Consider the following 18,148-nt stretch of genomic DNA (forward strand, 5'->3'; position numbering starts at 1 on the left):
ATTTGTTTAAGCACTTATAAATACACATTATTAATATGTTCATTGCCTCTCATGTGATTCATGGAATTTATCAATCGTTTTAGAGTGGCACTAAATCTATCAATTGATAGATGAGGTGATGATTATGTGATATTTACATAGATAATCGTATCCTGCCCCTATTATTTACTTATTAATTATTTATTCATTAAAATGACCCTAACAATAAATGAAGCGAATTCCATGTCAAATTGGGATTTAAACAAGTCAATATTTGTGTTGATATTCACCTAAATTTCATGATTAATTGAATTTATACCAAGAGTGAGCAAGAAAACGGCTTAAGAATCAGTTCAAAGATATGATATCCATGGTTAGAACCTAGAATGATAAAACTCTCATCGTATATTCCCTGAATTCTGATGAATTGCCAACCCCACTTATTAGGAATATTTTCAGCGGCAAAACCGGGTGTCGCTTTCCTCAAGAACTATCCTAACATCACAGCCTCATATTTTTTATTTGATTTTTCCCGTTCAAAAGCTTTTAACTCTCTTAGCATGCAAAGTTGTTCATAGACGGCGACAACACGATAATATATTTCTTATGTTTTTTCCCTCTTTTCAATGATTTTTATTAAGAACCAAAAGAAAAAAGGTGGTTGTAGGCAGTCCAAGTGCTTTCTTTATCCTTTGTATTTGTAGGGACTTTTGTCTGGTCGTCTCAGTCTTGGGTTGTCGTGACTCTATTCTATGCTTACTCACGAGAACAACTATTCTACCATGGATAATATTTTCGTTTTTCGTTTCCAGGTTTGACATTGACTGCTTGTCTACTTTCCTGTTTTCAGCTCTGATTTTTTTATTCTCTTTTTGACTTGGCCGACTAAATTCTCATGAACGGGAAAGACTTTCCAGTTTCCATAGCACTTGTACATGCATGCAGGACAGGAGTTTAGTAATTGAATATTTTAACAATCACAAATTCACAATGCAGACGTTCATATGCAAATTACTTGTATCAGATAGAGCTGCATCGATAAGGAATCTGTGTACTGTTACAGTAATGGGAGCTGCAGTCTCGTGATTCAATTCCCTCTAGTTATGGACTGTGATTGGTCAATCTTTTTCTCTTTTGCTCTCATATTTTTACTGCCGTAGTATCAATATTCAAGCATTTCCTTTGGCTGTATCTGTACTTACATGATAAAAACGTTGACTCCGCCTATACGTGGTCTAAAGTGCATGTATTGGGTTTATGTTCTCATTCAAAATTTTTTTTATTTGATTAATTTCTTTGTTTCTTCTTTGGTTAATTACTTTTCAATTGTATCTTATGTTTATGTTTGATTCAGTTCTATAATGTTTTTACTTTTCGATTTTTTACTGTTGTTATTCCTTCTTGACAATACGTTAATATGTAAACAACGTATATTCTCTGTTTGCTCGCATTTAGGCATGTATGAAACTGATATGTCAGTCTTCCATTTTTACATGTTTCTTTAACCGTCAGACATTTACAGCGTTGGCCGTCGTTTTGCCATTGTCGCATCTTCCTTTGCAAGTTGGAACTCAATTAGCATAACTTCCTTTTCAAACTATAGAAACCATAAACTACGAACCATGCTTGGCTATCAAACTATAAATATATGCTACAATATGTTTGATAATGTTCAAAGAAATATATTTTGAAAATGGTATTAACAAAAATGTCCCTACTTTTCAAGATTTTTCTCTATTAAATCAAGTTATATATATATATATTACAAGGGCAGAGATTTGGAAACAGCATCATCTCCAAAAAAATACCATATCAACTATGTCAAAATTTCAGAATGCAAAAATGCATGAAACCTAACCTCAAAACCCAATGAAAATTAAGTGCAATGATCTTCCAGATGAAGACCCAATAAGAGCTTGAGACCCAATGCAAAAAGAATTATTGTTGAAAAAAAAATTGAGATCATGATATGTACATGATTTTATAAATTAATAAATAAGATAAAGTTACATATACATTAATATTTCATTAATACATTAATACACTAATAAAGACCAGTGTGTTAATTCACGAAGCAGGTGACTAGGCTTAGTATTTATGGGGAAAGACTTTCAAAGGCCTTAAAATGAGAATCTAGGGTAGATGAGAGCTCAGAAGGAGAGAGGGTGCATTTACTGCGGGTTCCCATTTGGGGTTAAGTGTGGTTGGTGAAGGGTCAAATCCTATTAACTGTGGATTTCACTGGGAAAAGCAATCAACCCTCTCTGTCTTAGGGGGCCATTCATAAAGAAAGTAAACCATGCTGTAGAATAAAAAGGGTGTTTCCTTTCTGCTTCTAGTCAGATAAAGCGTCTCAACTTTTCTTTAGCTTCTTCGATCTAATTAATTTGCTTTGCGTTGGTAATTTTTCTAATATTATTAGTTGACTTGTTAAATTACTGCAGTAATTCTTGCTTTTCATTTTTTACTTTCTTTGAGTTGTGAGTCTGTAAAGTAAACATCCTTGATGAATCAGTCAGTTTTCTATTTGGATGGATTAATTAATTATGCTTGTCCATACACATCGGAGCAGGGGCCGAGCCTCGTATACTTTTGGGGGCATTTTTTATAATATATAAAATTTTTAAAATTTTTGATATATTCTCTTAATGACTTTTTCAATAATTATTTATTTAATAATTAATATAAATAAAAAATAAAAAAAATCTTACATGTTTCATTTAATTTTAAATCTTTTTATTTTTTAATTTATATTATTATTTTTGTTTATATTTTTTTATATTATTTGTTCATATTTTATAAGTTTTTGTAAATTTATTTTTTAAAATTTTTATGAACCGTCAACCATAATTTTTTTTATTATATTGTATGTGAGTTTCATCTTTTACTTGTCATATTTTTTTTTTTTGTGATTTAGATTTTATTTTTTATAATTTTAATTTTTAAAAATTAATAAATTATTATATAATTATTAAATCTAAATTATAGTATTGCATTGTTATTTAAAATTTTATAAATATATCATTTTTTAATTAATCATAGTTATGTAAGAGAAAATTATCTTGAGTATATCTTTTTTATATTCTTTATGTTTTATATTTAGTGGAAAGGAACTATATTTAATATATAATTTTTAAATAATCTTAATTATATAAGAAAATTTTATTAATCTTGTATATCTTATTTAATTATTTATATTTTATGTATTATAGTTTTATATTTAGTATTATAAGTTTAGATAGAAATAAAATAAAATTATTAGATGTTGAATACATTAATTTTTTTAAGTTTGATTAAAATATGAATAGATTGAAAATATTTAACAAATTTTTTAAAAGAAAATATACAAATCGTTTAAATAATTCTTCTACATTTAAGTCATTAAGTCTTAATACTTTAACTCATGAACAAAAATAATATGAATTAAAATGTTTAACAGTCAATTCTAAATAAATAAATTTTGTCAGTATAAAATTTTTAATTAATAAATTTAAATTTAAAAATATAATTTAATATAATTTTTTAAAAAAATATTATAAATTTTTATTAATTTACGTATTATATAAAATTATTTTTTATTAATAATATTTTAAGTATTAATTAAATTAAATATATTAAGTATAAAATTTTAACTTTTATTTATTGATCTCTAACTTTTACGCCTGCATCGGCGTATCAGTCAGAAGGAGAGGTTTAGATTCTTTCTTTAATTTCTTCCCCTAAGAATATTATTTTTCAGGTTCGCCTTCTTTTTCTCTAATAAAACCTGTAAGGCTGTAACAATTTCAACAGCATCTCTCATCACCTGTCTCCTCTCCAATGGGTCAACACTTTTGGGCACAATACTCAATGCAATACTTGTATGTTTCCTTACAAATTCATATATACCTAGGTTAAATAGTAGTTTCAATTTTGCAGAAACTTTGCGAAAAATTGGAAGAAAGTTTCCTAAAGGAAGTCCCATTTTCAGTTTCATCAAAGGAAAAAAGAAAGTAGTAGTGGTATAAGAAAGTATAACAAAGAATTCCCTTGACTTTATGATGCAATCTTTTCAAGTTTGCATACATCTCCACGAGCCTATCAACATCTAGCAGTCCATTTCTCTGAGTTATACTCTCTCTCACTTCACAGATTATATAGAAAACATTGAAAACAACCAAAGCTAGCTCTTTCAGTCCCCTCCAATGGCTACAGCCTGCATATACCCTTTTCTTCTCTCTCTCAGCTTCACGTTCTTCATGTTTTGTTCAGCTTCAACTGAAGCTGATACCCTTCTTAGTTTTAAGGCTTTCATTGATGACCCAAAGAACTCTCTTTCCAGTTGGTCAAATACTTCTGGTGTTCATCACTGTAACTGGACTGGTATTATTTGCATTCCTACTCCTTCACTCTATGTATCTTCCATTAACCTTCAAAGCTTGAATCTTTCTGGTGAAATATCATCTTCCATATGCGACCTACCATATTTGTCTCAACTCAACCTTGCTGATAACCTTTTTAATCAGCCTATCCCACTACACCTATCTGAGTGTAGTTCCTTGGAGACTTTGAATCTAAGTAACAACCTCATTTGGGGTACTATCCCAGATCAGATTTCTCAGTTTGATGCCTTGAAAGTTCTTGACCTGAGCAAAAATCACGTTGAAGGGAAGATTCCTGAGACTATTGGGTCATTGGTGCATCTTCAAGTGCTCAACTTGGGAAGCAACTTGCTTTCAGGTAGTGTTCCTTTGGTTTTCGGCAATTTTACTGAGCTTGTTGTACTTGATTTGTCTCAAAATGCTTACTTGGTGAGTGAGATTCCTACTGATATTGGGAAGCTTGAGAAGCTTGAGCTGCTCTTTTTGCAAAGGTCCGGTTTTCTTGGTGAAATCCCTGCATCTTTTGTTGGTTTACAAAATTTGACCAATTTGGACCTTTCTCAGAACAATCTGACTGGTAAGCTTCCCCAAACACTGGGCTTTTCTCTAAAGAAATTGGTGTCTTTCGACATCTCAGAGAACAAGCTCTTTGGGTCATTTCCAAGAAGTATTTGTGATGGGAAAGGCCTTAAATTCCTCAGTCTCCACACAAATTTATTCAGTGGTTCAATACCTAACTCCATTTCCGAGTGCTTGAATCTTGAGATCTTTCAAGTTCAAAATAATGGGTTCTCTGGTGATTTTCCTAGTGGATTATGGTCTTTACCAAAACTCATGCTCCTCAGAGCTGAAAACAATCGATTCTCTGGGGAATTGCCGGATTCAATATCAAAGGCTGCCCAGTTGGAGCAAGTTCAGATAGATAATAACAGCTTTACTGGTAAAATCCCTCAGGGCCTTGGCTTGGTAAATAGCTTATACAGATTTTCTGCTTCTCTAAACGGCTTATCTGGTGAAATTCCTCCGAACTTTTGTGACTCACCTGTTATGAGTATAATAAATCTTTCCCATAATACCCTGTCCGGTCAGATTCCAGAGTTGAAGAAATGTAGGAAACTAGTTTCCTTGTCTTTAGCGGATAACAGTCTCACTGGACAAATCCCACCCTCCCTTGCTGAATTACCAGTGCTAACTTACCTTGATCTATCTGATAACCGTCTCAGTGGTTCTATTCCACAGGGGCTCCAAAACTTGAAGCTGGCTCTCTTCAATGTATCCTTCAACCAACTCTCTGGTACGGTCCCATTATCTCTAATATCAGGTCTCCCAGCTTCATTTTTGGAAGGAAATCCTGGACTCTGCGGACCTGGATTGCCAAATTCTTGCTCTGATGAACAGGCAAAACATCACTCTTCTGGTCTGACAACCTTGACATGTGCTCTGATATCTATAGCATTTGCTATTGGAACTGTGATTGTTGCTGCTGGTGTTTTTGTGTTTCATCGATATTCCAAGAGAAAGTCTCAAATCGGTGTTTGGAGGTCGGTATTCTTCTACCCTCTTAGACTCACTGAGCATGATTTGATAATGGGAATGGACGAGAAAAGTGCTCTAGGAAGTGGTGGCCCTTTTGGCAGGGTATATAACATAAGTCTACCGAGTGGTGAACTGGTTGCTGTAAAGAAACTGGTTAATTTTGGGAGCCAATCGTCCAAAGCTTTGAAGGCTGAAGTCAAGACATTGGCCAAGATCAGACATAAGAACATTGTGAAAGTTCTGGGGTTTTGCCATTCAGATGAATCCATCTTTCTTATTTATGAATTCTTACAGAAGGGAAGTTTAGGGGATTTGATTTCAAGACCAGATTTTCAGTTGCAATGGAGTCTTCGATTGAGGATTGCCATTGGGGTTGCACAAGGATTGGCATACCTTCACAACGATTATGTTCCACATTTGCTTCACAGAAATCTCAAGTCAAAAAACATCCTTCTGGATTCGGATTATGAACCAAAGCTTACAGATTTCTCTCTTGATAGGCTAGTTGGAGAAGCTCCATTTCAGTCAACTATGGCTTCAGAATTTGCACATTCCTGCTATAATGCACCAGGTAAGGGATCCCATAGAAACTCTATATTAGAGTAATGGAATGTTCCGTGATGCATTGTTACATAAATTTATTATCTGTTGAAATTTAGTCCAAAAACAATGCTTTCATGTATCTTGATGGAATTTGATTGATGAATATTATCACATCATATTGCTAAACTGAATTTCATTCAAACTCTGTTTTGCCTCCGTCTTAAAAAAAAATCCCTTTTGCTGCATTTCTAGGATTGTAACTTTGCAAGTTCATTCTTGGGATAGAAAACATCTTTCATAGTTGATTCTAATAAAATTCAAAATTTCATATAAACAAAGAAATCTCTTTTGTTGATCTCGGAGACTTCTGAAGCCTGAAGTGCAGTCAAGGTCTTTATTTAAATTCCATTTTTGCCTATTGGTGGTATTTCTTTCCTAGGCATTAATTCAACAGAGTAGGCTTCTATTAGTATTTTTACATCATAAGGTATGTTTAATTAATCACTCCTCAGGCATCTCTAAACAATGGCCTTCTCTACATGATGTATTATTAATCAGACTGCTTTGTTTTGGTTAACTGAGGCATATGAGAAACAATTATGTGGAACAAACAATATTTTTAATCAGTTACTTGTGATTACACTTTTTATGTTCAATAAATATAAACCTGATCTTCTAAAATTTTGAGCTAAAACTCTAACTGTGTCAGTTGTTTGATTGCAGAACATGGATACAGTAAGAAAGCAACTGAACAAATGGATGTTTATAGCTTTGGTGTTGTGCTGTTAGAGCTCATAACTGGCCAACAAGCTGAGGACATTGAATCTTTGGACTCCCTTGATATTGTGAAGTGGGTTCGTAGAAAAGTTAATATTACCAATGGGGCATTGCAAGTTCTTGACCCTAAGATATCAAATTCTTCCCAAAAAGAGATGCTGGGAGCTCTTGAAATCGCCATGCGTTGCACTGCTGTTATGCCTGAAAAAAGGCCATCAATGTTTGAAGTGGTGAGAACACTTCAGTCCCTTAACTCAAGGACTTGCCTTCCAAATCTGGAGCTCTCCACTTCCGAGGATCAATCACTTCCCGTTTGAATGAATATCAAAGTAAAGATGACCTCCGTTTTGTTCATGTCTTGTATGTATTCATCTCTTTTTGACTTTTTATGGGGAAAAATGTTTGGGCCTGGTGTTCTCAATTCTGGTTCTCTACCAGAATTTGTTTGGGAATTTTATCAATAGAAATACGAGGTTTTTACAAGGTATTACTAATCACAAGTGCACATAGCATTGCAAGTATTACAGTCTCGTATACCGTTAAGTCGCTTCAAGTTTTTGCCTCTAATCAGATAATACTGTTGGTCTTCAAGTTTAAAAATTCTTGTAAAATGTTTGTTAATAGGTTTTAAGACCACATGGCTGGAAAAAAAAATTTTCGCTGAGATTTGATTGCTATTAGAGAGGATGACAGACCAGAGGGTTAAATATTTTTGTGCAGTCCAGGGTAACTGGGTATTTTAGGTTGTATAAATATTCTGAGACCATGGCCAAAGTCTTAAATCCTTGCTAAATTAGGACCGCAGGGCTGCCACTTGTCCCTAGTTAAGTTAAAAAATGGGGATAAGAAATAGGAAGAAGAAATTTTCGTTAAAAACTAACATGTACGTGTATCGAAGTTGCGTGAAATTTTATTAAAAATGAAAAAAGAAACCATATTTGGAAGCAAACTTGTCATCCATAGAGGAGAGGAGAGAGATTTTAAGTTGTAGCTTGCCAATTACACTGAAAGAAAAGAAAACAAAGGAAACTTAGTCATGAAGTTTGGGCCTCACTCTCCATAATTTACCCCGTTGATACTTGATGGTAAGTTCGACAAGCAGGTCCTGACAAGACTGGTTTCTTCTGCAACGTTCCTTGTTGCCATTTTGCTGCTTAATGCCCTGGATGAATTAATGGAAGAAGCAATTGCATTAATTCTTCCTTCTAACATGTTAGAATGAAGGCTCTGCTCTTGGTCAGGTTATCAATATTATACCACCATAAATTCACCATTAAACGACGATATTGACAGCAATTAAGAAATAATAATCTTTTAACGAGCCGAAGGAAGAGGAAAAAGAGAAAGGTAACCCCACATTGGCAATACATTTTCCAAGGTAAGAATTTGGTAAATGGCATACAAATGTAAGCATGCAACTGATTTTGTTGCAAAATGCTCTGCATGATGAGGTAAGAAGCCCAAATTTTAGTATCCTTATTTTATATACCCAACAAGGAAAGCAACCCTTCTTCTCGATTACGTGTACACACAAATTCTCAAAAGCAAAAGAAATGATTGGCCAGCTCTTACTGTTTTGAACACGTACTGCTACGTATTTTGACTTGAAATTAAAACGTATATTTTGACGAGACTACTGTGGAACCCACGCAAAACTCATGGTGGCCATATTAGCATGATTGCAGAATTTAATATATGCAACTATATATGGTTAGTAAAATCTTAAATATTTATCACTTGGGGATGAGAAATTTGCCTCTTCACTCACTAAATATGCTGTTTTCTTACTTCGCTCTCACATGTTGAAAGCAAAAGATTTCTCAGGTTGATGTTGGTGAAGCCAAATCTTGCAAAACATTCTTAGATTTTTGGGTTTTATTTGGATTTAAACTCACTTCTGTTCAGATGTTTTATCAGGTCAGTTTGAAGGACTTCCTTTGTCCAATTGATAACAAAGTTAATATATTCTTTGCTTTTATCATTGATTTCTCTTTTTCTTTTTTTTCCATTTTCATTTTCTCTAATGATTTGCTTTAATGCCTCATCTTTTCTTTTATATGTGTTCCTTGAGCTGATTTATTTCTGATAGATTGAATCTACGTTTTTTTTGTATGATTTATAGATGTAATCAGTGTTGGTGATAATTAGACGAGATTTTTCTTCATCTTCGAATGTCGAATTTGATTGAGTAATTCTATTTTTTAAATCATATCTAAATTAAAAAAATGAAAAATTGTTATTAGATATTATTCTGTTTATGCGTGTCCATAGATTTTTAGTCGAAGGATTTCACATCGATTAATTGTTTATGATAAACCTAATTAGTTTAGGGATTTTGGAGATGAAAATCATGTCAAATTGTAATTGTAATATATTTTATTTAAAAATTCAATATATAAAAATTATATTTTTTGTTGTTAAAAAACTTAAATAATAATTATATAATCACAATCTTATGAATTCATTAGACAACAATTTTCAAAAGATTTTTTCACATGTGTTCATAGTACTAATATAGATTTCAAATGCAATGTATAGATTATCACTCAATCACTAGATTTTTTTGTCGTTTATTATAAATGTAAAAAGTCATAATATGTATGCATACATATGAATCTTGTCATGACACTGTTGTATATTTATAATAATTAACATTTTATATTTTACATATTAAAAATGTGTGCTTATATAGAGATTATGAAACTACACTCTTAGAGTAAATATAGATATTCATCTGAGTGTAGTTTCATAATCTCTATATAAACAAACATGTAATATGTAAAATTACATGTGCAAAATATTAGTTATTATAAATATGCAATATATGTTTTGTTGTTAAAAAACTTAAATAATAATTATGTAATCACAATCTTATGAATTCATTAGACGACAATTTTAAAAAGATTTTTTCACATGCGTTCATAGTACTAATATAGATTTGAAATGCAATGTATAGATTATCACTCAATCACTAGATTTTTTTGTCGTTTCTTATAATGTAAAAAGTCATAATATGTATGCGTACATATGAGTCTTGTCGTGACACTGTGGTACATTTATAATAATTAACATTTTATATTTTACATATTAAAAATGTGTGTTTATATACAGATTATGAAACTACACTCTTAGAGTAAATATAGATATTCATCTACGATTGTAGTTTCATAGTCTCTATAGAAACAAATATGTAATATGTAAAATTACATGTGCAAAATATTAGTTATTATAAATATAGACATTCATCACCTATCCAACTTCCTAGGATGGTTAAGGGTTTGATCCTCTTGGGAAAATTACAGAAATTCACCTCTGATAATATTTACATTTATTACATTATTCTATTTTTCAATTTATGCAAATTTTCTCTAATTATTGATTCTCGTTTTTAGCAGGATAATTTTCTCACCTATTAACATGAGTTCACCAAACTTTGATGGGAATCCATGTCTGCCCATCAGTCCAATGTCCTCTCCTCATCCAACTCAGTTAGCTCCCCAACTTGAAGATTCTAATACAATATTCATGAATGGTACTTTGGATAACTTATTCCAAGACCATGGTCTATTCCCCATGGCACAGCCAAATTACTCCCCTGATGCTCATCAAAGCTTTGGTTTTCTTTCTAATTTCCTACAAGTGAACCAAATGGCAGCCTCATTGCCTGAGTGTCCTTTACTAAATGAAACTTCGTTGCTACTTCAAAATTCCCCTCAATTCCCTTACAATATGTCCCAAGGGATCACAAACTCTTTCATTCCCCCAACACAACCTGTGGAGCAAAATGCTAAGGAAATGATCTCTGGAAGTGATGAAGCAAGCAATAAATCTAGCACTGTCAAAAGGAAGCAAAGGAATACGTTGAAGAATAAAAAACAAACACTAGAAACAAGGTTGTAGTCTATCACTTATGCACTCTTGTTAATGATTTACATAAATTTGTGTATTTGATCATCATCTGAACAAATTCCTGTGGCAGTGTTAAGGATAACAGTAGTCAGAGCTCTGGTGGAAGTAACGAAAATACAAGTAACAAATGTAGGAAAAGACGCCAAAGAAGGCAGGAGCGGGTGTTTGGTGTGAGAAGCTCAACTTACCGGGGAGTAAGCAGGTCTGATTCTATACATCCATCTTATTTAAGTTAGTTAGACATGTAAATAATGCATACATATACAAGTAATTTATGATTGAAATCGAAAGATGACATCGAATAAGATGCAGGTACAGTGATCGATACGAGGCATTTTTGTGGGATAACAGTGATCGAAGTCAAAAACCAAAGACAGGTCACTCAAATTATCTAGCTTTCTCGTCTGTTTCGTGGTTACCATCATCTCATTGATTACTAACGCTCTGTTCTTCTTCTTCCTTGTATTCTTGCAGTTTACATAGGTGAGTGGTCATTCAATATTGCCACCTTTTAAACTAATTTGACACATCTCAAGAGAAAAAAAAGTGCTTGTTTTGGAAACAGTACTTCACATCTTGTTCAGGCTTATAAGCTTCCTACCTCCTATTTGGGAAGCACTAATTAGGGAAAAAATATTATGAGGTATGAGAGGGGAAGATATGTTGAGTTGCCTCTTTCAAAAGCATGAGGGTGCTAACATGCTTTCCTCTCAAAGCTCTTGTATTCCCTGTCAATTACAGGAATACTATGCTAGCTTGACAATAGGTCTTCTTTCCCATCGGAAAACGAAGAAGTATTGTTTTTGGAGACAAGATTTTTTAAACATCATTTGGTTTGACAGGTGGATATGATGATGAAGAGTCTGCAGCAAGGGCTTACGATATAGCTGCCCTGAAGTTATGGGGTGAATCCGCGCCACTGAATTTTCCAGTATGTTTCCTGTCACGGCATATATTTTAGTAGTTTGATCTGTTAATGCTTAATTAGCAGCTAAATTTCCTTGATGTATCTGATCTAGATGTGTAATTATGAGAAGGATTTGGAAGAGATGCAGTTTTACACAAAAAATGAATATTTTCGCAGCCTAAGGAGGTAAGCTTCAAGTTAACTAGAATTATTTCAATTCGGCATTATGTTCCTGGAAGGGAATCAATTGCTTTCTTCGTTTGCCTTATGTGCTCAATGGTCCATTAATACAAACGAATTGATTCACGTTATATTCTGGAAACTGTGACTTGAAAATCTTAATAGTTTTTGTGTTATGGCTTATAACTTCACAAATTTCAGAAAAAGTAGAGGCTTTGCAAAGGGTGCATCAATTTATCGTGGAGTCTCCAGGTAGTCTACATGTCTATCTATATATATACATCCTCCCCTCCTTTTCTCCACCTGTCCTATTCTTCTTTTTCTCCTCTCTCATGAGAAATCACTCTGCAGGAACTCAGATTTCAAGAAATGGCAAGCAAGAATTGGAAAAGGGAAAGAGATTAAAGGAATTTACCTAGGAACATTTGGTGAGTGCTAATCTTAACTTATTCATTTTTGGATCAAAATTATAGTGATTATTATAATTAAAGATAACTTGGCAATCACCCAATTGTTTATAAGTTATGTAACCAAAGGGGGGAAAACATCCATTCAAGACAATAAAACCAAAATTAATGTCGGATATAGGATTCTGAAATTGAATTACTTGTAGTGAAGTACATCAGAAATTAAACAATTGTGAAACAAAATCTAGCTAGCACATTTTTGTGAACTGTTTCAAAGAACTAAATGCTTCAACTTTCATGGTTCATATGTCTTATACTCTTTTTTCAATATTTAAACAATCAGACACTGAAGAGGAAGCAGCCAGGGCTTATGATGTTGCAGCAATTAGGCTCAAAGGTGAAAATGCTATTACCAATTTTGATATAAATGAGTATGATCTGACGAGCATTCTTCAAAGTACAAAGCTACCAATTGGGAAGGGAGCTTCTAAGTTATTGCTGCAGTCTTCGATGGATGATGTTATTCGAAAGAAAAGAAATTATACCAACGAGCAAATCACCCTAGTACATTTTGAAGAAGATGATTCAGGCAGCTCAGATCCGAACCTACTATCAATGCACCCTCCACAGTTTCAAAACCTACTAGCTCCAGAAGACCCTAACATGGAGCGTCAGCAGAATTTGCACCATTCCAACCAGCAAGACCTGAGCGAAATTCTTAACTCCTCTCTTCTCCATGGCTTACAGAACCCTGATGAGCTCCGGGTTAATTCTACTCTACTTGAAGGATTTAACTGCTTTGAAGGTGATATGAGCAATGATGAGAATCTAAGCTTTAACTTCAACGTGGAGTTTCCTAGTAATGTGGACCTAGGTGAGAAGTACAATGGTGGGTTAGAAAGGGGGATTCAAGAAATGCAGCCTTTTGAATTCCCACAGGATATAACAGCACCAGAGAACCTGCAATTTACTAACCCGGTCTTACATCAAAATCCAAGCTTCAACTTTATGCAAGGCTATGATCAAAACCTTACCTTTCCAATTCTTCAAGGCCATCAAAACCCTGTTGAGTTGCAGGAAAATCTTGCAGGGACTGGCTGGAGGAATCATTTGGAGACTGCCAGAGAGTTTAATGGTAACTATAATGGAGGAACATTTCCAAATGAAGGGATTATTGAAGGTTGTTCAGCAGTGGGATCAGCATATGATAATTTTTATACTGAATTATCAGGGGGAGTCCAACAGATGCAGCGACGTGAGAACCTTCAGAGCCTGTTAGCCCTACAGGGACAAGATTCTCATAACTTGAATCAGGGACATGAGGATGTTACCACCCAGAACCTGTATCACGAGCCTATTAATTTTCAAACAAATCCCTCATCTGACTATCTGTTTAGTGGCAACCACAATGAAGAAGTTTCATGTAACGGGATTTTCGAGGGGCTTCCAAGACTAATGGAGATTAAGAATAATTATACAGGAGGCCATGATGACAATTTCTGGGACAATAGAGCAGCTATGGTGGAAAACCCAGTCCCAGGCACTGCAGGAAATGGAGTCAACTTCTTTGAAGACACTGAAGAGGACTTTCTTTCCAGTTGCTTGCAAGCACTAAATGAACTCGGACCCTTGAGCTTCTAATTGCGGTAAGGCTTATGGTTGACAAAAAGAAAAAGACATTATCATGGCAGTGCATTACAAATTTTTCGTAAACCTAATAATGAACTTGAAATAGTTGACCCTTTTTATATTATGCATTTGCAATGCCATGTATACATTGCAGATAATTGCGTAGTTAAGCTTGAAAGAAGGAAAGAGCTTATCAACGTGATTATGCTTATTCTAATTATGATTTTATTTGAGATTATATTTGATGCAGAGTTTTTATACACGGTCAGATCATATGATAATATTATTTCATTAAAAAATAAATATAATTTTTGGAAAAATTTAAAAATAAATAGTACCAAATTTCTTTAAAAAAAAAAAAGCAATTTTTTTTCTCTCTCCCACTCCCGCTCACCCAATCTCCTCATCTTCTTCTCTCCTTTTTCATTCATTATCAACAATATTAGAAACCTAAATCTAATTGATTGTTGTTGTAATTAAACTTAAATAGAAAAGCAGTAACAGATTTTGTAAGACTTGAATAGAAAAGCTGGAACATATTCTCCAACTCCTTTTTTTCACGTTGGAAAAGATTCTGTAAGGTAAAAATAGATACAAAATGTAGTGAAACTGCTACTTTGAAGCACGATATTGTTGTTTAATCAAAAGATGAAAGAATCAACAAGAAAGATTGATGATTAATTTTCAATGAAAGGATAATTAACAACTACTAAGTGGTTAAGTTTTACTTTGACTTTGGTTCTTTTGGTGTTTTTGCTGGATAGCTGTTAATTTAGATGTAGAATTAGCAGGGTAATAGCTTTACTTTGAGTTTAATTCTTTACATTTATCTTTAAAAATGAAATTTAATTAGTTTTACCTCCCCTTTTGTTTTTGCTTTACAAAATTTGTTCTAATGTGAAAATTAAGAGTTATCAATTAAATTTTAATAGGTTGATTATGAACGTTTCATTCAAGTTTTACCAAACGTTTGAGTTTAGTTGTTGATAATGGATGAAAAAAGGGAGAAGAAGAAGAGGATATATATTGGGTAAGAGGGAGTTGAAGAGAGATAAAAAAATTATTTTTATCTTTTTGCTAAAACAATTAGTAATATTTATTTTTAAGTCCTTTCAAAAATTATATTTATTTTTAATGAAATGGTACTATTTGATAGCTTGACAGTGTATGGAAACTATATACTGTCAATGCATCAAATATAATCACAATAGTTGACTTTTTTTATATTAGGCATTTGCAACACCATATATGGCAGATAATTGTGTAATTAAGCTTGAAAGAAGGAAAGAGCTTATCAACATGATTATGCTTATTCTAATTATGATTTTGTTTATGATTTTTTTTATCTAATTACAAGATACTACATGTCTTTCGAAATTAATAAAGGGTTTATATTTGATGCAATAATGGTATATATATTCTATACACTATTAATCCACCAAATGCTACCAGTTCATTAATGAACTAAGACTAAAATTCTTTAGGGACTTAAAATACTCAAACCAAACAGAGATTAGATTTTTTTTTTTTGGACTTTTTATTTTGTAACGAACACATGTTAGCTAACCAAACTTGTTTATTTCATTAGAAAAACGAAGAATTTGATGTGATCTTAAGTGGTTGTCTTGCCTTCAAACTTTTTTTTCTTCATTGAAAAGCCTTCCTCTTTGAAAAAAATAAAAAAACTTTCAACGGCCTTTATAACTATTCATCCTTCATCGTCGAGCTGATCCCCATGGTTTTTTTTTTTAACCCTGAAATCTTTAATTATCCTATTGTTCTTAAAGTTTCACAATTTTACCAAACTTAACTTTAATGGAACAGGAAGAGGAAATGGAGTTGGAGAGAGATAAAAAAAAACAAGAAAACAAGAACAGAATACTTGTCAGGGAGTTGGAGAGAGATTTTTTTTATTTTTATGTATTTTTTAAGTAAACTTTTAATTTTTATTTCCAAGTCTCTAAAAAGTTTTACCTCATTAATGAAATGGTAATATTTGACATAAACCTTATAATTTATGAAAACATTACAGAAAAAATAGGACATTATCGATAGAAAAATCTATCGATAATAGTTAAGATTTTATCGATATGTTACATTATTGATAGAAGTTTCCATCGGTAGTTGATTGAAAATAAAGTAGTTGGTAATGGCAAATTCATCTGTGATGGATTATTCCGTTGGTAAAATATCAATCGAGTGATCCATAACACGAGCTTGACTTCGTCGATTGTTATCTCATCAGTGATGGGAAAATGTCATCGGTAATTTTTATTAGTAAAGGTATTGACCGATTAAGATCTGCTAGTAAATTTCAGTTGGTAATTTTTGTTACCAATGGAATTGCTTTGTCAATATTTACCGACAAAATCATCGGCGGACAATTGATAGAGCTAGCTTGGAAGATTATAAGCAGTATCTGTCGGCAATGGCACTAATTTGTCGGTATACTATTGGCATTTTGTATAAACTTTGTCAGTAAAGAAAGAATTCTGTCAGTGATTCCATAGGTAACTAATGAATTCCATTGTTAATAGATGAATTTCGTTGGTAATACTTGCAAAATGGGTTTTTTTTTGTTTGGGAAATAAATTTTGTTCAATTTATAATAAAATTATTATATGATACTGTTATTGATAAAGTAAATATACAGCAAACATATATATGAATATAAAAATATGAAAATGTGATACAAATCGTAATTAATAAAAAAATCTAATTTAAACATCAATTAATAATCCAATGTAAATACAAATCTTAGTGAAAGGGTGAGGCTGGGGGGTGGCTGCTGTTGCTGCTGTGGTGGACGTGACGGATCAGGCTATTGTGATGAGGAAGACCCAAAAGTTCCTAGCGAACTCCTTGCTGCAATTACCTCCATAATCAAGTTACTAAGTTTGTTCATAGATGTCATCAAGGTATTAACAATACTAACCAATTGTTGATATCTCTCGAGCTCAAGCGTACGAGGAGGAAAAGGTGCAACGTCAAGGCCACAAGTAGACTCAAATGTTGATAGGAACTAGAAGTCTCGAACTAGGGACTCTAGTGCCAAATTCGTAAATGTGGGCTCAAGTATTGTTGGGCCCTCTAATGGCCTTGATCTATGTCTGAAGATCAAACTCCAACTAGGTTAATGGTTCATTATCGCATTTCTGTGATAAAGCTGAGACATATGATTCCTATAAATAGAAAAATAATTAAAATTATTAAGTTATTTAATCAGTAAACAATATATATATATATATATAAATACGCATCATTTACATAGACAATCTTAGACCTGCTATCCACATTCTTTAGTATTCTTCTGCTGCTTGTGAGTGAGTTCGAAAAGCTCGAAGAATGTCACATTAATTTCTAAGGGAATACTTTATTGCGAACTTTTTCAAAGAAAGGAAAACAAAGAAAGATTTGTGTACACAATTAAGGGCAAAAAGGCACCACTAGAGAGCTTAGAGATAGCTGCCAAACCTATTTGAGGATGACAAATAAAAATGCAAATCCTTTACCACCAATTGGTACCTTTTTTTGCCTTGACTCTAATATCATGCCACTTGTCCAATGTATTAATCTCCCAAAAGAACAAATAGTAATGTTTTTTTTTTCTTCGGGGTTTATTTAGTAATCAGAGAATAACTTGTTGGAAGAAAATTTTTTTTGTGTAAAATATTTTATAGAAAAATTTAATTTTTTTTATTGTTTGGATAAACTATCGAAAACATTTTCTATTGTTTAGATCATCTTATAGAAAATATTTTTCATCATCATTGGTGGAGTTATTTGGGTGTTAAAATAATAAATAGGAGTTAATTATAAAACAATGATGTTATTTGGTTTTCACATTAAAATAAAGAATGGAATGAAAATGGAAAAAATCAATAATGATATTTTCCACAGCATTTAACCCCATACTATAA

General features: G+C 32.7%; 1 protein-coding gene across 1 annotated transcript; it reads left to right on the forward strand.

Moving 5' to 3' along the window:
• Positions 1-3,769: 3,769 nt before the first annotated feature.
• Positions 3,770-7,679, forward strand: LOC110415848 (Leucine-rich repeat receptor-like protein kinase family protein). Its single transcript, XM_021427602.2, has 2 exons — positions 3,770-6,447; positions 7,143-7,679. Exons 1-2 carry the CDS (start codon positions 4,164-4,166, stop codon positions 7,511-7,513), a joined length of 2,655 nt encoding a protein of 884 aa, XP_021283277.1. The 5' UTR covers positions 3,770-4,163; the 3' UTR covers positions 7,514-7,679.
• Positions 7,680-18,148: the final 10,469 nt, after the last annotated feature.

The sequence above is a fragment of the Theobroma umbraticum genome, unplaced genomic scaffold, assembly GCF_002168275.2.
Source record: "Theobroma umbraticum cultivar Fairchild unplaced genomic scaffold, ASM216827v3 scaffold_147.0, whole genome shotgun sequence".
NCBI lineage: Eukaryota > Viridiplantae > Streptophyta > Magnoliopsida > Malvales > Malvaceae > Theobroma > Theobroma umbraticum.

Excerpts from the sequence above, each read along its gene's own strand:
- LOC110415848 (XM_021427602.2), top strand. The coding sequence starts at position 4,164 with ATGGCTACAGCCTGCATATACCCTTTTCTTCTCTCTCTCAGCTTCACG. Across the intron at positions 6,448-7,142 it reads TTCCTGCTATAATGCACCAG|AACATGGATACAGTAAGAAA; the intron begins GTAAGGGATCCC and ends GTTTGATTGCAG.